The sequence below is a fragment of the Myotis brandtii genome, unplaced genomic scaffold (genome assembly GCF_000412655.1).
Source record: "Myotis brandtii unplaced genomic scaffold, ASM41265v1 scaffold266, whole genome shotgun sequence".
Lineage (NCBI taxonomy): Eukaryota > Metazoa > Chordata > Mammalia > Chiroptera > Vespertilionidae > Myotis > Myotis brandtii.
Window position 1 is genome coordinate 11,601,126 of NW_005360124.1, and position 23,139 is coordinate 11,624,264.

The 23,139-nt window shown below is 37.5% G+C and overlaps 1 protein-coding gene across 10 annotated transcripts in view; it reads left to right on the plus strand.

Annotated features, from left to right (window-relative positions):
* The window catches only part of TRPM3 (transient receptor potential cation channel, subfamily M, member 3), a 700,716-nt gene that overhangs the window by 481,900 nt on the left and 195,677 nt on the right, over positions 1 to 23,139 (plus strand). For all 10 annotated transcript variants that reach the window (XM_014541293.1, XM_005868324.2, XM_014541287.1 and 7 more), the window contains 2 exons: positions 575 to 699; positions 13,744 to 13,915. In XM_014541293.1, the coding sequence (XP_014396779.1) occupies positions 575 to 699; positions 13,744 to 13,915 (297 nt within the window). The remainder of the gene's footprint in view (positions 1 to 574; positions 700 to 13,743; positions 13,916 to 23,139) is intronic.

Consider the following 23,139-nt stretch of genomic DNA (forward strand, 5'->3'; position numbering starts at 1 on the left):
TTTATATATTTTTAACATGAACTTTCCACAGAATATGCCAACATTTTCTTTCCAAGTAGGGTCTGCACATTATGTGTCCATAAATTGAAAGATGAAATTAAGGTTGACAAAATCTGAGCTGTCACTATTCTATTTGACCCTAACTCTTACAACTGTGGTATAAATTTAATATAATGTTATATATATCGTGCTTTTTATAGGATACAGTCATGGAATTGGTTCTTAGTCATATTTAATACATCATTATGCTTATAATATAATACCAGAAAAAGATTTTCTAAGTTTAAAGAATTATATTTATGTTTTTACAGAAGTTAGATGCATTTTTTCATTTAAGATGGGATAAGAAATGCATTGCTGGAGTTCATATACAAGTCTTGACAAATGTATCTGGCATTAGAGGCACAAGTTCATACTCACATAAACAATGCAGTTTGTATAGAAATGTGTCAAAATTGTATATTCAGCACATTTAATCTTGGGAGAAATAATAGTAGTTCTCACAATTTATTTTAGAACAATGGAAGGTAATTGCTTTAAAAGGCAAGAATAACACTTCTCTTTTTCCTCTTAGGTGTTATTCGTCATGTTGGCGATGCCTTGAAGGACCATGCATCTAAGTCTCGAGGGAAGATATGTACCATAGGTATTGCCCCCTGGGGAATTGTGGAAAACCAGGAGGATCTGATTGGAAGAGATGTAAGTCCTGGGAGTTTCCCCTGTATGTAACTTCTCATAGGGGTGATACCAAAAAAGTTAAATAAAATTGCAATTCAAAATATACACATTACAGTACTCTCTTAGCCCCTACCTCCAAAAAATAAAACTTACGTTAGGAATCATTTATTGAAAGACTATTCACTTTCCAAAATCTATCTTTGAAAACTCCAGTGTCAATTCTTTTTACTAAGAAAGTTCCTAAGTAAGACCTATCAACTGCCTTCTTGGCCTGAATCAAGCAGTGGTCTTTCCTCACCCATCAAATCTTGCATGTGCTCTTGGCAAGGATACATTACGATTCATTAACAACATGGACCCATTGACTCACACATCAAGAGGTCTCTCTTCACCCCAGGTCTCCAGCTTCTTTATTATTTGAGTGCCCTTCACCTAGACCTGGAACACTGCAAAGGGAGATTCTTAGCATAGAGCTGTGGCTTCCTTGGTTGGTCTTTATTTCACTGGGTGAGGAGTGGGCATAATTGGATTCTGTATTTCCCATTATGGAACTACTCAGAAGCCTTGACCAAATTCAGCAGGATGCCAACCTCTTTTTTCTATTCTAATATCCAGAGCCACACACTGACCAATCAATCAACAATTCATCAGAGAGAACTTGGTCTTATATTTATCTGAGTCATCATCTTATCCATGGGGTCTGACAAAAAATCAAAAGAAAAAAAACTCAAAGAGGTTGAGAACTGGTCTTAATCTGCTTTTTCTGTTGTATTGCAATAATGTGAAACCATCTTACTTCAATGCAATACAATATATGCAATTTTTTCAAGTTCAAACAAAATACTGTGAAGAAAAAAATCAAATACCATGAAACACCAGCAGTAAACAAATACTCTTTAAATTCATCAAGGCTTTTATTTTAAGTTATAAGAAGTGTCCATATCAATGTTACCAATTTACATGTAGACATGCTACTTTATCCAGAATATGTAGAGTAAGGAATGAGATATTAGTTTTATCAGTATCCCTGTAACTGAAATTTACTGGCTGTTTTATATCACACACAAATTAAATATCTCAAGCAGCAATTCCCAAAGTGTTTTGTAGTCAGAAGCGACTGTAAAAGTAATGTTACTAATTTTTTCAGAGTGTCTGAGATTGGTCTTTGATGGAGTATACCTGGATTAGATTCCAAGTTGGCTCTTAAGTGTAGGTTAATTGTGACCTAGAACAAATATATTTCTTAAAGAACTAGAATACGCTACAATGTCCTAATACCAAAAAACACTTATTATTGCATTTTATTAATAAATGAGTTAATTATTTAAAATGTGATAACTCAGAAATCATCTTTAAATATTCACAGCTTCAGCATCTCTATCATAAACCTGTTATTATTATTTGATGTTAGGTGGGAGAGGCATTCTGGAACTTTCTCATTCAAATGACCTAGGAATAAATAGAAGCTGATTATTTCTTTATTCAAGAGAGAGTAACCAAATAATTGTCTCAGTTGCCTAAACATTTGCAGAGAATGCTGGCCTTCTTATAATATTCTGTTTGTTCCTCTTATAAATCTTCTATGATTGCAGAAAGATAGTACTTATATTGCATTTACTTGTTTTGCTGAGTTGAATCACTCCTGATTTATTTTTCCTCCCATTCCTGCATTTGTCTATGATTTTACCTCCCCTTATGCTATTTTTATTTTTCCCTCCATATTTCTTCCTACTTGTATGCCAATAGGAATTTACCCATGCCTGTGCCAATAGGATTTAATTATATTGTCTGACTTTCCAATGAGAAATGGTCTTGATACCAGCCTAGAGGGCAGAAAAAGCCACTTGTGTGTACAGTAAATTGTGCACATTCATTGTCCCTGCTCACAGGAGTCTAATAAAGGCAAGCCATAGCTCACCAACATCCAAGTGAACCTCAGAGAGAGCATAGAGAAAAGGAAATGAAATTGGCAGGTTGTAGAAAACACAGGAAAATCGGTTGTATTTTAGTTCTTCAGTAAATCTTTGACCAAGATCCACTGAATTTCAACCACGCTAGTACAGTTTTTCACAAAAACTGGGGAATTGGAATATACATAGAATTTCTCAGGCTCTTGTTTTTCAAGCTGTAAATTATTGTAATAAAATTGGTATATATCATGACATACTTTGAGGGAATTTTTAACATGTCTTTGCTATTCTAGTATGATCATTCAACAAGAATGTAATGGTAGGTTGCCATAAAAAGTAGTATATAAATAAAATGTTGATGATCATGGTAAAAATCCCCCTAAAAACCATCAAAATAAAAATGTTTTCTGGTAAGCTTCTTAAGTAGTTATAACAATTTTCATAGCTATTTTAATTTAGTGCCTCTGCCCTTTTTCTTCTACTTTATATAATTAAACTTGCATGTAATAAACATCAAAAAGATAAACCTCATGTAGCAGGGGGAAAACACTAATATATTGTTAAAAATCTTTGCCACTTCAGAATGCTATCAAAATGCAATTATTTGAAAACATAAGATAGTGGTATTTTTTGTCAAGTCCATGTCTGTATTTCAGAATAATGTTGAAGTGGCACAAAATAAGTGTCAAGGGAAATCTAGGAAATTTACTTAAAATAAATAAAAATATAAGAATAAAAGAAAGGCTCTATTTCTTATCCTTGATATTTACTGCAGTGGATTTATTGCCCAACTGATAGAAAATATAGATTATTTTATTTCTGTGGAGCTGGCTCTCAAATGAGCACTTTTAGAAGCTGGACATTCAAGTATTACTAGAGTTATGCTATTTATAGAAGTCGTTGACACAGCAGTTGCTAGTTGCTATTCATCTCAGAATATGAATATCCCTTTGGAATGCTACTATAAAGGCAAAACTAGTTCTAAACATAAAGAAGAAAGATTAAATTGCCCCAAGTCTGCTTCGAGATATCTTGAAGCATTTACATTACCTCCCTTCAAGTCTTAGCTCTTAGCTAGACATTAAATTAGACTTTAAAGATACAGACATGTATTTTTGGAGTCTCAGAGCTCCAATTAGAGCCTCAAGTGTAGTAGGTGCTCAATGAATATTGATGAAGCTGAATTGGGCATGATGAAATTCAGGCTACAAGGAAAATAAACATTATGGGGAAAATACTATGATAGATCTTAACTAGTTTACAACTTTATCACACGTTACCTCTAATCATATTTCCAAGCTTGATCATACTATAGTGACTATAGTGAGGGCATTTTTCAACCTGGCATATGAATAGAAAACTATTTTCTTATTTAGCAATTCAAGGTGGGAGTTGGATGGTTATGTTGGTAATGGGGGCAAAGTGTAGACTGAGAACAGGCCTTTCTCTAAACCACTGGTTCTCAACCTGTGGGTCGCGAACAATGAAAATACATCCTGCATATCAGATATTTACATTACGATTCATAACAGTAGCAAAATTACAGTTATGAATCAGCAACGAAAATAATTTTATGGTTGGAGGTCACCACAACATGAGGAACTGTATTAAAGGGTCGCGGCATTAGGAAGGTTGAGAACCACTGCACCCTTTGAGAAATGCATGATTCACCCAAATGAATGAGAACTAGCCTTGGTTCTTTAAATTTAAATTTCTTCTATTCTGTTTAACCAAACATTTCTTTTCTTAATTAATAGATTAATACAACAGACTTTGGTTAAGAATACTGCTATGAATATTAGATAGTAATACTTTTTTGTCCTGAGATTAGACATGAAAATGTATATTGTTTAGCTATTGAGGTGAACCCCACCTCTGTGATTTCTCCATATTACTCTTACTGACCCTTTCTTCTATTACAACCCAAAAATTCTACACTTCAATCAAACTAACCTCAAGACTCACTTCCACCAAGTCATCGTTTCTGACTAACTTTATCCCAAATGTCATATTCTGGTTTATCTCATAACTGTCTTCTTCCCCACCTTAATTAATAACTCCTCAAAAATAGAGACTGAGTTATTTTTGTTTGTTTCATATTAACTACTGATGTAATACTTTTTATGAACACGAAAAATTGACATATCATTTAAACTCCACAAGATTTGATTGCTCCATTTCTAAGTGGATTATAAAAACACCTGTTCTGTCTATCTTCATAAAATTTCTATGAGCATAATCATAATAATGGTAATTATAGTTTATTGGGCTCTTATTTGATGATGCTCTCTGTGCTGGCATAGATTATTATCCTTATGAGGTCTGTGTTATCACTTTTCATAGTAAGGCAGCTAAATAAGGATTAGAACCAAGATCCACTGTCTCTGAAGTCCATACTCTTAACTAGTAGTATGCCAAGTAAGATATAAGAAGGTATTTAATGATATTATGTTCTTATTATTAGTTAAGGTAATTGGCAAATATCATATGCCTGTAAGTTGAATTAAAAATAGATTCAACAAGTGTGGCCAGAGTCCTTCACTTCGTCCCTAGATAATCTCAACCTTAATAGATGATTATAAAAGTGTCACCAGTGTAAAGTCAAGAAAGCAGTTCCAATGTATTTTAATTTTCATATGACTCATTTTAGACTTGTATTCCTTTAGAAAACAATCTTCCCGGAGTTTTTCAGGGAATGGAACAATTTATGAAGCCATTATCATTTGTTTTTTCCCCAAATCTAGATTAACAACACACATTTCAAATTAAAAACCTAGATATGATCACAAGAAAAAATACATTTCATTTTAACTTGAGGATGAAAATTGTGTTTGGGGAGATTTCCAACACATCATCTTATGTGCTTATCAAATTATCTTGACATTCAAGGACATCTTATAGTTTCCTCAATTATAGATTTATTCTCAGAATTTTATAATCTCTTAAGAGTTCTTATATTTAATTGGAAAGTGGCTTTTTTGATGTCATTTTGATATTTCAAGCCAAGAAAAATCAAGTTTAATAATACCATTGAATGATAATTCTGGTGTAGTTATCAACTCAGTATATATATATATCACTTAATTTCTAGGGCAAGCCGAGTATGACTTCAAATTGTAAACTCAGAAAACTTACCACAGTAGTGGTCCTAATGCAGAGTTTATTGGATTTTTCATTACTAGGTTAGCTAAGATTTATCCAGGAGATGTGAGAGGAAAAATTCACAGGCAAAGAGACCCACTCAAGTCTGCTACACTTACAGAGCATCCAATACTAACTGAACCTGGACCACACACAGGTTCTAGGCTATTTTACTTACATGGGGAATGCAGATTCAGTGAAGACAGTGTTGAATTTGGACATAGTCATGCTGATTCCAAAGTTCTTTTGCGGTATCCATGTGAAAATATCCAGCAGGCCAGTGAGTCTATGAGGCAGGATTTCAGGCTACACACTTCAAGTTGGAAGGTATCTGCATAAGGATGACAATTATCTGAGCCATTTTGGTGGATGAGATCACCACTAAGTATGCAGAGTGAGGAAAAGGAAGGCCTGATGCTCTTCCAACATTTTATGGCTGAGCAGAAGAAAGTGGCCTACAAAGGGGACCAGAAGATCTTAAAGGTAGGAGCAAAACCAGAAGGTGTTATGGAATCCAAGGGGAATATGTGTTTCAGGATGGAGTGAAGGGTAATGCCAAATAGAATTGCAAGACTATGGAAGGTAAGGATTTGGAAGTGTTCATCCAGTTGATTAAGATGAACATAATTGACATCACTGGTTCTCTCTGTATTAGAAGAATGGTGAAGATCAAGCTCCCATTTTAATGGGTTAAGGAAGGAAAAGTAGAGATGACAAGCAGAAACTACTCTTTTACAGGTTTGATTGTGAAGAGAGGAGATATGTACGAGTAACTGAAGGAAGCCATGAAGTAAGGGTTGTTGTTTTTTTTTTTTTTTTATGAGTAACTGAAGGAAGCCATGAAGTAAGGGTGGTTGGTTTTTTTTTTCCATCAAGATAGGAGAAACTTGAGTTGGTTTATATGCTTATGGTAGAAAGAGAGCTAGAGATGTTATTAGTCATGTAATATTGGGCATGTTACTTAACTTCTTTGTGGTTACTTTTACCATCAGTAAAATGGGAAAAATGATAGCAATACTAAAACTAACAACTTTTTACTATCATTAAGAGAATTAAAAGATTATCTGTATAAAAGTCCTTAGATGGGTGCTGATATTTATTAAGCTCTAAAAAAGTGTTGATCTTATTATTAATGTTGTGATTATTTCAGTGATAAATGATAAATCTCCAGGCTAAAACTTCAATATCCTACCACCAATACTTTGCATACAGAGTCTTTTTTCTTCTCTTTCAGTTACAAGGGCTCAGATGGTTAATCTCCCCTTGAGCTCTGGACTCCTTCACCTCAGGGTCTCTCTAGAACTTATTTTTATCAATTATCTCCTAAAGGAGGAAGGATGGTGTTTGGGTCAGACATGTGAGGAGAATGGAGGATGACAGTTGCAGCCCCACTGGAGAACAGGAACCAGAACTGTTCAGAGCCCAGAGGAAAAATGCCAGGCAGTATAGAGAACCCAGAGGGGGCAAGCAGTCATGAAATTATGATGCATAGCAAATCCAGAATAGAAGGGAAAGGATACATTATGAAGGTTCAAAGAAGATAAGAATACACTACTATATCAGTTATCTATCGCTGTGTAACAAATTACCCCAAAACTTGATGGCTTAATGGCTTAAAAACAACATTTATTGTCCCACAGTTTCTGTGGGCCCCAGAAATTAGTGAGTGGCTTATCTGGATGGTTCTGGCTTGGGGTCTCTCTTAAGGTCACAGTCAAGTCGTCAGTGGGGGCTGTGTCATCTGGGGCTACAGGACCCTCTTCTAAGAGGACTCCCTTGCATGGCTGTTGATTAGGAGTTGCTCACTGTGTGGACTTCTCCAAAAGGCCGCTTTATTAACATGGCAGCTGCTTCCCCCAGAATAAGTGATCCAAGAGAGAGCTAAGAGGAATCCTTTAATGACCTAGATTTAGAAGTCACATACCATTGCTTCTGTTTTCCTCTGTTTTCTTAGAAGTGAGTCACTGAATCCAGCCTAGACTATGGGAAGATTTTCAAAGAATTGGAACATATTTCAAATTTTTCTCACTGATACATGGTGATTTCTAAGGCACATAATCCCTTTTCTAACCCAAGGGTCATTTCCCACTGCCAGCAGGCCCTGTGTCTGAATGGTACACGGTTCCCCACAGGACAGGACAAAGGGAAGTGAGCCTATTCAAGGGGAAAGGTTGACATGAGAATGGTGCAACTCACAGCCCACGAGTTGAGCACACTTTCAAAGTGCTGCAGGAAGGTGTCATTGTTCTTCCCAGGGATTTTAGTGGGAGTCACAGAGATGAAGTATGTGGGCCCTGTTTGGAGATGGACCCCTGGGTTTGCTGTTTTCTTGTTTGGATTGCTGAGCTGAGAGGCAGCAGCTGGGTTTCAATATGACCCTGCTTTATACCTAGACTTACAGCTGAGCTGTCTGAATAGTATATAACAAACCAGTGTCCCCACTAGCATAGGCCTCTCTGTGATTATAAGGACACACAGTGCCTTTCTTTCTTTTCATTTTATTCTCAGTCCCCATGTTTCTTTAACTCAGACACAGAGGTTGCTTCCCACTCCTCTCCTCTCCCAGAAGCACATGCCTGATCCTAAGAGAACCTCACCACTCCTTTGTTTCTCTCTCTTCAAAGCACAAACCCCATTTTGCTGCCTGCTGGTGCCTGTCCTGACCTCTGTATACTATACTTTCTAGTGGACTCATCTGGAAATAATCTGAGCAGCTGTCAGAAGGATTTTAATGCCCAGCTAAGCCACTGGCAAAAATGTCCAGCAGCAAAATCATAATTTCCTTTATAAATTTATAATCAGGCTGGGTCCCCTGTCTTCCCCCTAAATGTCTCCTGGTCTGTAAAGGAATTTATATGGGGTTTTGAGGAAAGAATGCTAGTGGGGCAAATTTGGCCAAGACACTTCACTTCTCTGAGCCTCTATAGTTTCACCTAAAAAATAAGCATGAAATGGATTAAGCCGTGTGAACGTGTCTAACTCAGTGCCTGGCATAGTGTGGTCAGCGAGTGCTAATTTTCTTCTTGCCTTAATTAAAATCATAGTGCTATTGGGAGGGAAGGAATGACTCTGTGAACACCACCACCCCCTACCCTGCTACTTGCCTGGGCAATGCTCATGCACACCTCACCAGGTAATAAGACCTAGAATTGCAGAAGACCTATGATTGATGACTCAAAAACCTGACTCAATTCAGTTCAATTTTGTTCAAGAAAGGTGTCACTGCCCTTTCATTGTAGAAAGCACCACAAAATAGAAGAGATCCAAGGACATGAGCACACTACTGTTTTTTGTAGCCAGCACACATAGAGGGTCATTGATCTGCACTAACTTGGGGGAAAAACACAATTGTACTCTTCAATACAGAGTGTTCAGACTCAATTTTAGAGCTAGAGAGCCTTTAGAAATTATAGTCAAGTCGTCTACTTTATAGATGAGAAAGCTACCATCCAAAAAGTTTCTTTCACTAAATACATTTTTAATATTTATTGTGAGATATTACCTAGATGTGAGATTATATGTCTCCTCAAGCTGGCAGACTCATACTTACCACATTCATTTTCTCAAGACACTCTTAATGAGTAAATGAATGAATTCAAAGACTTGTTAAAAGTCACGAATTAGTAACAAGAGGACCTGGAATTAGAACCCCCATATGACTTCCCATTATGTACTCCTGGGTTCGACCAGAACATTCATGAAAGTAGCTAGGAAAACTCAAGCAGGTCTTAGATCAACCCCCAGGTGATCAGCTCCCAAGTGATCGATTTAAGCCCATTTGGAGAAAATAAATGCAGCACTCTGGCACCAGCACATGAAGGACGTTTCATTTGTCCACAGTGTCTCTGGATCAGTCCCTTCCTGGCAATGACACTGACCTTACAGATGCCTTATATAAGGGATCTTCACCTCTATTACCTCCTTAAACTGCTCCTACTTCATTGCCTTTTTGTTTCAGAGTCAAGGTATATAGGCCTTGGAACCAAAATTTTACCAATCTGTACAATGGATTAATGAGTGAAGAAGTCTCTCATCTACTCTTGAGGTACAAGAAAGAAAGGCAAAATGTCATTGCATAAAGGTATTCTGGCTCATAATACCCGAAGACTACTAAGTGTCTAAATTCCATTTCTAACCAAATTTCCCTTCTGGATCTAGATACTAGTGTATTCACCAATTATAAAAGATCAATTGACATGTAGGCCTTTCAGACATTAATCAGCCTATCTCAACCCCTATTCCTCATCTGAACTATAAAACACAACAAATTATTCGAGTGACTCTCTTCTCAGTTCTCTCAACAGTGGTACCTAACTTGGATCATCCTTTATTCTTAGGAGAGAAGGTGATCCATTCCATACAATGGGTGCTGTAGGTCATTAGGGCTTGACTCTCTCAGGAAACACTGGCTGTGAAACACAGTAGAGTAATCTAATATATCTGTAAGTCATGAACATGTCAAGATTGTTCTTACCATGCATGTGTAGATGTGCATGTACATACACACACACATATACACACATTTTGATAAAGGCCTCTTTTTATGAGCTCTTAAAAATAAAAGTTGATGCATTGCCTCCAATATTTTGTCAGAGATAAAAATTCATTTGTATTTTATGTAATACAAAGGCATTATTTTTCTCTATTTGAAAAACATAACAAGAAAGGCAGTAAATCTTTTGTAGATATGCAAATTGAAACTCAAACAAAAATAGACTGTTGGGATGTTTGTAATGAAGAACATCAAGTGGATTTTGTAGGCAAGTTGAACCAAAATGCATTCTTCTGAAGTATTCGGGAAGTTATTTCCTTCTTTGTAGTTAATCAACAACTAGTTCTAGAGCATCACCCTCGTAAATGGCCTGGGAGGACGTGGCAAAGAAAAAGCACTTTGCATATTTTGCCAACTGATGGCTAATGTTTTTTGCCTTTGCTTACATTGCCCCATTGAAATATCTTGTGTAAAACAAAAGTCTGTGATTTGTATACCATTTCCTTTTAGTCACCAGTTTGCGATTAGAAAATCACTTTCTAGTTGGTAAAATAAAGCAGAGTTTAAGAAGGAAATTACCCTTATAGATTGCCCAACAAGAGCCAGGCATGTATTTTACACATAACGTCATCTAAGGTAAGTGGTTTTATTCTTTCCCTCTTAAAGATTAAAAATATGAGACTCAGATTTTTGGAGAACTGGGTTTCTAACAGATTTCTGTGGCTCATACATTCAGAATTGTTCTAGGATTCAGCATATTGTCCTCCAATGATGACTAGAAAATAAATTAGGACATTTTAATTACTTAATATTTATCTCCCCATTTCAGCAGACACAATTTTTGTCAAAATATGATCACCTTTCCTTTACCCTATATATAAGATCAAAAGAAATTGGAAGCAGCAAGATGAAGAAATTAAAATGCCTGAGTGATATTGTATCCCTGACCTTCTTGTCGTGACTGATTCAAATGTACTAGTATTCCCAAAGAACTGGTGTGCCATGTTCCCCAAGAAAAGAAGGTCAACACCCAGAAAACAGAAGCACCAGTGTCCTTAGAACCCTGTGGTGAAGGAAACAAATACAGAGAATATAGTCTGATGATTTAATCATGTCCTTTTATTCTCAGGTTATAGTGAGTACATGAGACTGGCCCAGAATTATTTCCTGCCTGTCTTCATTTGAAAATGTCACTTTCACTGATGGTCTTTAATTAGGTTCTCGGGAATTATAAAACATGTCCTCAAGTCTCAGCTAGAACAAATGTCTGGGTTCGCGGTCGTGCAGAGTTGAACTTCTAGAAAATCTACTGTCCCCTCTTCTCGTCTTCTCCTTGGCGTGGAGCCTGCTGTTAGAAAACGGAGAACCGTAACTAAAGCAGTGATGGCGAAACTATGACACGCGTGTCAGAGGTGACACGCGAACTCATTTTTTTTGGTTGATTTTTCTTTGTTTAATGGCATTTAAATATATACAATAAATATCAAAAATATAAATCTTTGTTTTACTATGGTTGCAAATATCAAAAAATTTCTATATGTGACACGGCACCAGAGTTAAGTTAGGGTTTTTCAAAATGCTGACACGCCGAGCTCAAAAGGTTCGCCATCACTGAACTAAAGCATTTTCTTTTGTCCAAAAGCACCAGGCAGAGGCACTTTAAGAAGAGGAAAAAGTCATTCTGCTAAGCCTCATTCAACCAAGCATTAATATTTATTAACATCCACTCTGATGTAGAATGAATGTTTTATGATCAAAAATGAATAACAACAAAATAGGAATTTCAACCACAAGTGACCTACTCTTCCACTGATGAAGAGCTCAGGATGGAGTTAGCCAGCCATTGTCTCTGTATTTAGGGGGAACTCTCATTCAGTAATGCAGACAAAGAAGTAATTGAATACCGCTCCATGTGATTACTGGAAACAGTACTCAAAACGTTCTGGGCTTTTATCAAAAAGAGCCAACTGAAATGAAGCAACAAATTAATGTTACGTTAATGCTACATAAACAAATAGGACATACATGAAAAGAAACACAGAATATTTCAAAAGCTCAGAATTATACATTTTAACTTTAGATTAGATAAACCCTCAAACAATTTGGAAAAGAGAGACCTTTTTTTTTCCTATTTTGAACAAAAGCGTGTCTGTCTCAAGTTGTCCTATTCATTCATTCACTATTTATTGAGTAGATTGTGATTGATAGACACATAGAAATGTAAAGTTTCAAAATAAGCATCAAGGTTTAAAAAAAATGACTTGTGTGAGATCTTTACTATTGCAGACTTTCTTTGTTAAGTTAGTTTGTAATTTAACAAACCACTCAATCTTACTACACCTTTTTTCATGGTGAGTTATTACATATTGAGTAACATCTCACCTTCATAGGTAATGGACACACTGCACAAAGGCACAGAAATAACGACCCCATAGTTTGTATTTCTGTCCTGTCAATTTCAATTATTCAATGCAGGGAAAACGTAATGGCACCATGTGACAGTGAACTTGTTGAGTCTTCGTTTTCATAGTCTTGAGAGAAGTTTCTACATAAGTATTTTAACAGTAGGTTTTCAACACATATTGTTTTCATTGTGTGCAGGCAGTGTGGAAAGGGGGACTGAGCATAGATTTGGAATCAGGCAGGCCTGGGTGTGAATTCTGGTTCTATGTGCAGCGAACTCTTTAAAAAATCTACTTTACCTGTTTCTTCATCTACAAAATAAATATAACAGCCTCTACCTTGTCAGATTGTTGCAAGGAACATAGATAATGTAAGTAAAGCAACTAACTCACAATAGGTTTTGCTTTCCTTTTATTTAAAAAACCTGAAAGGCCACACTAAGAATTGTTCTTTTTTAAGTAGTGTGATTCGCCATGAAGTTAAAAGAATGACAACAACAAAAATAAGACAGTGATGATCATTTTGAGCCTGATTCATATTCATCTCATGAGGCAGTTATTTTACATTCAATGTTTATTTCCACTTAAACAAGGTATTGAATAAGAACAGTGTGGATATGAAATAACAGAATTTCAGATTATTGAATAGGCTTGACAGAAAAATTCACTCCCGCCAACCCCCAGCTTTCACCATTCTCCAGAATCATCATTGCTCTGCTATTTCTACTGGGGTATGCACATGATAGAGAAGAGAAAGAATCAAACAAAAATAACTAAATTTAAAAAATATTTTTAGTTCCTCAACAAATAAAAGATCAACTTCAAAATGAAACAATCCTTCACGTGCCAGTTTTTGTGCACAACAGAAGTACCAACTCTAGTTCTGTATGCATCCGGTAAATAAATACGTAATTCTTTCTGCATAATCTTGTTTCACATAGAACATTCACCACAAATCTTGCTTCTATCCCAACCAGTACTAGGAAGAGGAAGTAGACTGTACTTTCACTGCACCAAAGGATTGGTTTTCCTTCTCTCTCTCTTCTCTCTGCCCATTTCTCCTTTTAAAATGCTGCTTTCTTTTCTCTGACTTCTGCCTCTTCCCTTTGAAATCCTGCAGGTTGTCCGGCCATATCAGACCATGTCCAATCCCATGAGCAAGCTCACTGTTCTCAACAGCATGCATTCCCACTTCATTCTGGCTGACAACGGGACCACCGGGAAATATGGAGCGGAGGTGAAACTCAGGAGACAGCTGGAAAAGCATATTTCGCTCCAGAAGATAAACACAAGTAAGTAGCTACTTTTCCCACTCGCATGCCTCCTCAGAAGTGTGTTGGAAGTGAATAACTTTAAGTACAGCATGCAGAAATACTATGAAAACTTGAGCAAGTTTCGAGCATGGATCATTATGATTTCTACTGGGCCATTGGTTAGAATTAGAGGAAGTTGTCTAGAGGACAATTGGGGGCGTAAGGAAGGCTCACACGCTTGATTAGTGGACTCCATCTCATTTATCATGCATGAAAAGTTCAGCCCCTTCTGGGGTTTGTGGATGCAGATGAGCTTTTCTCTCCAAACGTTTCCTACATCTTTTACACAAAATATTCTTAAGGAGGAAAGGCACCCTAGGAAAATTGTTTCTATTTATTATACTATTTTTGATAGCTAGAAAAAAATACTTGGCTTTAATCTTATCACAGATATGGCTGTGTGAAGGTATTCCAAGGGAACTGACATGACATTCTCTAAACTAAAACATCACGTGTAACCATCTTGATGAAACTTCAATTCCGTCTCATATGTATTCATTCATGGTCTCATGATACGTATGTATTTAGATATATGTATACCACATGCTATGTATCCGATGGTTACACTAAAGTTCTCTCTTGCGTATTTCTGTGTTCTATGCTTTATCGTGTACACATTTGTTTTAACTGTGAAGGGTAGCATTGTAACGACAGCACTGCTCCCCCGCTCACTCAGTGCCTGGCATTTCCATGTGGTAGAGGTATGAAAAGAATCTACTGTCTCTTCTCACAAAATAAAATTCAATTTGTTTTCACAAAGTAACACGCAAGGCTTCCCGGCAGGCTCAGACTTTGCGGTCATCCACTGTGTGGCCCATCAGGGAAACGTGAATTGAATTGATTAAACTTTCAAAGCCTGCAATTCCAAATAAGAAAAAAGTTCTCCCTGGCTAGATACGTTCTCAAAAGTTCAGTATGATGTGGTTCAACTTGTCCAAATGGCTTTTCTCTTCTCTAGCCTTTTCTCTGCATCTGGGTTATAGCAAGTGGGGTTTCCTTGCTATAACCACCTTTCTCCCAGGACTGGGATGTTCAGCCTACGAGACCACAACTTCTTTTTCTTATTCTCTCCTTTCTGGTTTTACTTTTGAGAGACTGCTGCTGTTTAGCCAGTCAACTTTCACACCTTCATCTTTTTCGTAGGGAAGTGTAGAACAATAAATTTTGGTGTAGGCCTGAAAGGAAAATTGTATTAGTAAACTCTCTTCTATCTAAGAATCCTCACCTGTCTTTGGAAAGGGAAAACATGGTATTATCCTGAAGGAAACATCTTTTGGGGGGGAAAAAAGAGAAAAGACTAGAAAATGCTATAAAGCACTATAACCAAGGGGTGGTAGGTTTTGTTATCCTAAAATTGAATGTTATTATAATATTCAATAGAATGGATAAATGTTATGTAACTAGTGTTATCTGTTAAAGTTTTTTATAGGCTGTAGCATTACTTTTTTTTACACCCTCAGATTAAAGATGAGAGCCTACCTGGGAGTCACCTGAAAGCTGAAGAGGTGGGAGCAGGGTGGACAAGGAGCAAAATCACTCAAGTTTGGCTCAGTAATGAGACAGAATCTGTCCAGACGAGCCAATCGTGTCATTATGTCAGCCCCTGGTGGCGGCTGAGACAGTCAGTCAGTACTGTTAGGAGGAGAGGTAGGTGTGATTGTATACATTATACACCCGCTAAGGGGTGCCCACCTGAGTTAAAACCTATCCAGTGCCTCCCAGGCTGCCCAAGGAAAGGATGTTCTATTCTAATTGGTCAGCCCCTAATTTACTCTGCTGATAATTAGACGCTATGCCGTCATACATTCTCCCACTCTCCCACAGAAATACTGCCCCCACCCATCACACTCAGGATGTCCGAATATATACTCAGCATTTCTTCATTAAGTGTCAGTCCTCCTCACTGCTTATGAGTGACCTGCATGCCACAGTGACCTTCCAACAAGTCTATTTTCCTACATAATGACATAATCTTCTGGAGAGTATTTTCCTTAAATATTAAGTGAATCCTGCTCAGGAGACCTTTAAACCCTTTTTGATCAACATGCCAGTTATCTGCAATAGCATGTTACAAGCACAGTGTCTTCCATATGTATACTACGCTGGCCTCTATGATCTCATCTCTCCCCTCCCTCCACTCCTTCCTGCTGCCAACAGTCTGTCCTGAGTATCATCATTGGTCATTGAAGGGCTTTGTTTTTAAAGGAGAATCCTTTCAGATGTGAGCAGTTGCCTGCTTTGGAACACTCTTCCATTTGCAATTTTCTTAACTTCACATTTAACATGCAAAGCCTCAAACCATTCTGATCATGCGTTTAGTAAACAAGTATTTCTTGAACTCTTATTTTGTACCAGTCATGGTGAAGGTCTAGAATAACAGCAGTAGTGCTGGCTCCGTGGCTTAGCTGGTTAAAGCGCCTGTCTAGTAGAATAACAGCAGTAGACAACTCGTTGAGCTTAAGTCAAGAGGGGCAAACAGAGAAATAAGTAAATAAGTAAACAAGTAAATATATGATGCCTGGTAATAAAAAGCACTATTAAGAAAAAATAAAGCAGAAATATATGTGCATGTGGACATGTGTGCACATGTGTGTGTGCATGTATGCATGTGTGTTGGGAGGATAGTGTAGATTAGGTGGTCAGGAATGGCCTCTATGAGGAGGTGATGTGTAAGCAGAGGCCTGAAATCAGGGAGCCAGCCGTGGAAAGAGCATTCTGGGGAGAATTAAAGCAGGGACAAAGGCCCTAGGTGTTCAGTGAAGAGCAAGAAGACCTGTGTAAGGAGTTGGAATTTATTCTAACAGAACTTTGATCTGGTAAGTTACAGGACCTCCCTTATGGTTTAAAGGAAGCAACTGCAATAATGGAGAAGAGAGATGGCAGTGGTTTGAATTAGGATGGCAGCAATAGAGGTGGCAAAAAGTGGTTATAGTCAAATACTTTTTTCTTAACTGATCTTTTTTTCATGTAACAAATTTTACATAACCTAAAATTTACCATTTCAACTATTTTAAGTGTAAGTTCAGTGGCATTAAGTCCATTTCATTATTGTGCAAAAAATCATGGCTCTCTATCCCCAGAACTTTTCGTCATCCCCAAACTGAAACTCTGCACCCATTAAATACTATCTCCCCATGCCCTCCTCCCCCCAGACCCTGGTAACCACTGTTCTACTTTCTGTCTCCATGAATGTGCCTATTCTAGGTACCTTGTGTAAGTGGAATCATTTTGGTCCTAGGATATATTTTGAAGATAGAGCTCAAGAGGACTTGCTAATGAATTGAGCATTTGGGGTAAGGAATAGACACATCAAGGATGCTGCATGGTCATCCATAGAGATACCATCGTATTCTTAAAATAATGATACCAGGTTAGAGTCTAATGAGTATGTCTTTACAGAAAAGAAAAGGGAGTTGTTGATAATTCTCAGGAGAATTGGAATGAGGTCTTTAAGAAGGAGGGAAGGGGTGAGATTCAGTGCACACATGAAAATGCGGCCTTAGGTAGAACAGGGATAATTTTATCCTGTGTAGCAGAAGTGAAGGCAGGGTATCTGGGTGCAGGTGTGGGTAGGATGGAGCATTTTCTGGTGGGAAGATCAGATGGGTTTTGTAGACCCACTTGATATTTGTGACCAAGAGTTTAAAGTGCCATGAATCATCAGGGTTGTGTGTTTTCTCTCCACCCATGTTCAGTTTGAGTAGTAGAATAAGCATAGGGTTGGGGTGAGCACACGCTGGGATTTTGTCAGGCAAGTACAAAAGAGGGAGAGAGAAACTGTGTGTACTCTATATACATATATCCAAAGAGTATTATCCTAAGTGTCTATGGATGAAAGCAATGCTGTGGCTGACAGTCATGAGAATATACAATCATTCATCTAAAAGACCAGACTGAGGTACAGAGAGGTGGTTAAGTGAGTTATCAAAAGTGACCCAAACCTTTAGTTCAGCGGTTCTCAACCTGTGGGTCGTGACCCCTTTGGCGGTCGAATGACCCTTTCACAGGGGTCGCCTAAGACCATCCTGCATATCAGATATTTACATTACGATTCATAACAGTAGCAACATTACAGTTATGAAGTAGCAAGGAAAATAATTTTATGGTTGGGTCACAACATGAGGAACTGTATTTAAAGGGCCAGAAGGTTGAGAACCACTGCTTTAGTTAGTATTGCCAAACATCACATATACTAAGCTTGAACTAAAATAAGCAAAAGTCCATAATAAATAATACCTCCTACTTATTTTATTGATGTTCACATAGTCACACAAGTTGAATCAACTTAGCACATTCCTACATCCACCTATGTGGATGTGTAAATATATGTGACCGGGTGCACAAAATTTGTGCACATTAAAAGGGAATTAATTAGAGGAAATATATTAATATTGCTATTTGCCCTTTCTCTATAATAGAAGTGTCAGAGATGAAAGAAAATTAGTAAAATGTATATGAAAATCTCCCTTCTGTCAGAGTCTGGGGCGCCCCACCCACCTGCATGCGCCTCAAAATCGCACGAGACTCAGACCCAGCTGGCCCTACCACCGTCAAGCCCCACTGGGCAGGGGGCGCAGCCTCAGGCCCCACACCCCACCGTGAGGGCAAGAGGGTGCGAGGGCATGATAACCATTTGCATATTAGCTCTAATTATATATATATATATATTAGAGGCCTGGTGCACACATTCAAAATAATAAAGGTTTTCTTTCATCTCAAAATAATTTTGAAGGAAATCCAGACATTCATATAATTTCATTATCATAAATATTTCATCCATAAATATTAAAGTACCAAAACATTTTTTAACTTGTATTGGCAAAATGTAGGGTAGATTTTAGAAGTGTTTCCTTAACTCAGTGACAACATAATGGCAAACATTATCCAAGAACTCTTTAACAAATCTTTCAAAAAATTAAAATTTTATTATTTAATTCTAAAATGTATCCAGAAAATTTGACAATAATCTTTTCAAGTCCTAGTTCTACTCTTAGCAGGCCAAAGGCCATTTAAATATTGCCCAGCAATTCTTTAAAAGGACGATTAGAAAACCCCCAGATATTGTGGCTTTCTTTCAAGAGTTAAGAAGGAAGAATATAACATTTGGGAAAAGAGGAGACCTTTGTTTATCACCAGTGACAATAAGCTGACAGTGGCAGGGAGACCTGGAAGTTCAAATCATCATGGCTGTGACCTTAGACCAGGGGTGGGCAAACTTTTTGACTCGAGGGCCACAATGGGTTCTTAAACTGGACCGGAGGGCCGGAACAAAAGCATGGATGGAGTGTTTGTGTGAACTAATATAAATTCAAAGTAAACATCATTACATAAAAGGGTACGGTCTTTTTTTTTTTTTTAGTTTTTTTCATTTCAAACGGGCCGGATCCGGGCCCGCGGGCCGTAGTTTGCCCACGGCTGCCTTAGACAAATTACCATATTTCTCTTAGGTTTTTGTTTCTGCAACTGTGAATCAGGGACAATATTCCCTCACAGTGTTGTGATTAAATGAGTCAGCGAGTGAAGGATCTGTCATGTGGCACTTCAGAAAGACTGGGTGCCTTTCTGACTTCGGGGCAGTGTGGTCCCCGGGCTGGAAGCCATATCCCATGTATATATGGCCTGACTGCCATCAGTGCCAACCTGAGACCCAAGCCCTTTCATTCAAAGCCCATCAGAGTCTAGGGCAGGGGTGGGCAAACTACGGCCCGCAGGCCGGATCCGGCCCGTTTGAAATGAACAAAACTAAAAAAAAAAAAAAGACCGTACCCTTTTATGTAATGATGTTTACTTTGAATTTATATTAGTTCACACAAACACTCCATCCATGCTTTTGTTCCGGCCCTCCGGTCCAGTTTAAGAACCCATTGTGGCCCTCGAGTCAAAAAGTTTGCCCACCCCTGTAACCAATACTAAAGGTAGAGTTGAGAAGGGACGTGGAAACTGGCTGATTGTTAAGAAGCCATGCATCCTTGAGTCCAAAGGGGGAAATGAGGCTCACAGTTATATTCTGGAACATATCATCCAGCCTCTGCTCACATTACTTATTGAAGTGTGATTGATTGACATTCTCAGTCGTTGCAGCAATAACCAGAAAACTCCTTTGTTTTTTCTGTATTATTGAAAATATATTCTAAACTGTGTTATTCCTCCTGCCTGAGCAAATAGAGAATAATGAGAAAATTTAATCTTTCTTTAGAGATGCAAGCTATCCCCGTGTGTTGGAGTAATCATAACGAATGTCAGTTAGGTTTGTTGGGTCTCTACTTGGAGGTGTCAGATCTTGTGCTAAATGTGAATTGGCCAAGAATATATCTTAAAAGTTTAGATTTGGTCCAATATCAGCTTTTTTTTCTTGTAATTTACCACTTTATTCAAAAAGTTGAATAAAATGGGGAAAGAAGACAGGAATCTAGTTCTCTTTGGGCTAAGTTTGATTAAAGTGTTACTCCTTTGTATTTGAATTTTATTTTAGATTTGGCTGAATGCAAATTTTTATTTGGATTACATGTCTAATTATATTGTGAACGTCAACTTCGGTTGTAGGATATTTCCTTGTACGACTAGAATTTTCTGACTTTATCATTTCCCTACTATAAAGTGGAATCTGCATCAGACTAAATTCATAGTCCAAGGCATCATAGATACAGTAGTTACAGGTATACCTATTTTGTGACATTAATTGATAAGAGTATCTGGTAGGTTTAGATTTCCTTAACCAGTGCTTTTGCTACTGTCAGGATTTTCTTGAAAGAGAATCTGATGTTCTGCTCTTCCTTTGCCCCTTTGAAACGACTGACATTTGAGTGCGGCCTCATCTGAGGAAGCCACCAAGAGTACTTTTCTCTAAAGCAGCAGATTAAAATGGGCTTGGCATTGCTAAGTAAACAAGTAGCAGAAATGATTGCAGAATTCACAAAGCATAATTAAATTTGATATTTGAGGATATTGCTATTTAGAGTTTGCTGGAAAGCATGTTTTATTGTTCAGTCCCTAAGCCAACACACCTATTCATTTATGACTGTATGTACTCACACAAACTAACAAAAATAATGATAATAATATTGTCTCTCAGCAGTATAAGCTATCATTCCTGAGATGTTAAGCCTTATTATGGGAACAAATATTTCCCCATTCCACTGGCTTGTATGATAGATGAGCCCCATCAACATTCTAATGAACAGAGTGAGTCAACAGTGGTAAAGTATAATCGGTTATATGAGATTTTATTTTAAAAAGCTCATGCCCTGACCAGTGTGGCTCAGTTTGTTGGTGCATCATCCCATTCACTGAAACTTTGCAGGTTCAATTCCTGGTCAAACCTTCAAACATAGGTTGAAGGTTTGATCCCCAGTTGGGACACATATAGGAGGCAACCAATCAATCTCTCTCTCTCTCTCTCAGTCCCTTCCTCTTTCTCTAAATCAAATCTATAAACATATTCTTAGGTGAGGATTCAAAATAAAAATAAAATAAAATACTAAGTTCATCTCTGTGAGCTGACACAACTAATTTAAAGCATTTCATTTCAGTGAAATCTCCATAATTAGAAAGAAGTACTCATGACTGCACCATTTATACCCTAGCTCCCTTACCACCATTTTTTTGTGGTAATTCTTAAACATGGCTGTAGTCATCCTCCACCAGGTTGACATTGCCTCCTCTAGAAGACATTTAAAAATATCAGGGGGATTTGGGATTGACACAATTTCAGGTGCTCCTGAAAGGCACTGGAGGGGAGGCAGGAATGTTAATATTCTACCACACGCAGAGCAGTTTCACATGAAGAATCACCTGGCCCAAATGCCAATCATATGCCTTAGGAAACACTGCTCTGACTATGTTTGTTTCCTTGAGTTTTCTCTTTGTTTGTTTTTTTTGTTTGTTTGTTTTTCCCAAATATTTCTAATAGCTGACTCAGCAGGGCCACGCCTTTCCAAGGTAAAAGACTTGCAGAAGCAGCAGCAGTAGTGAGCCACGAGTGAGATTCAAAACATTTAACAACCTGTGAAGCACAGGCTGGGTGTCAGCCCTAGTATATTTCCTTCAGATCCTCATGTCACTTGCTGTTGGGTAGTTCGGCCTTATGTCTAACTTCGTATGTTCTGAATCTGCACTCTTCTGGGTGAGAACCAAAATCAGTCTATGTTAGAGCTCTCAGTGTATTCAAAACTGTCAGTGGACTTGAGTTGACCTTTCCGCATTATGGCTATAAGGAGCTCTTTTTCATTTGGAGAGAAACACCAACCTGCTTAACAGGCAGAACTGACTCATGAAGTAAATCAGAATTTCCATCTTAGCAGCACCTGTGCTTAGCACCACTGCTTTATACATTCCAGTCTCAGTAACTCTAGAAATGTGCTCAACAGTGGAGCTCCCCATTGTTGAGGGCTTGCTGCTCAGAGAAATCCTACAGTTCACCATTATTAGCTGATTTGGGGGTATAGGCAGAGGCCCGGAAATGTGGTTACTTTATCCCCTAGAGAGCCTACTCCCTAGAATTCATTGCCCAAGGGATATTTTAATAAATCAAAATTCTAGTAGAATAAAGAGTTCAAAATTGAATACAAAGAGAACTCTAGTTGTTTTTATCTATACAAAACTGAGAATTATTTTGGAAATAAGGGAGCAAGGCAGTAATATAAATCTTGACTGAATGAATAAATTTATGAGATAAAACACCACAAAGCAATGCTTTTTAAAAATTAATAATCTTTCATTTCTGATACGTGTCTCTCATTTCCCGGGACTGCAGTAGACACCTTTTGTGTCTGAGTGTTTTCCTTTTGTTAAATTATGAAGTCAACTTACCCTGGAAATTTGACATAGATTATCTAAAGAGTATCATTGACATCCTTAATAGATTTACCAACCTCTCTGACACCAAAACTAATATTAATGCACATAATAAGTGCTCAATAAAGAGATGCTGGGTTGGCATGAAAGAAATTTAAGTGATTTGACCCAGTCATATTATTATAAGAAATGTGTGAATTTACAGTTTCAAAAAAAATTTTTTTAATGTTTTAGCAAGAGCAGCATTGATGAAATAACATAGAGCAGCCAGGAGACTATTTTGAAGGATTGTAATCACTTATATATAAATAAATGATATATCATAAGTATATACATATTACTTATCTCTATTCTTATGATTAAGTCAGTCTCATTTCCTTGTATTTATATCAAATACAGAAAGGCCAAGC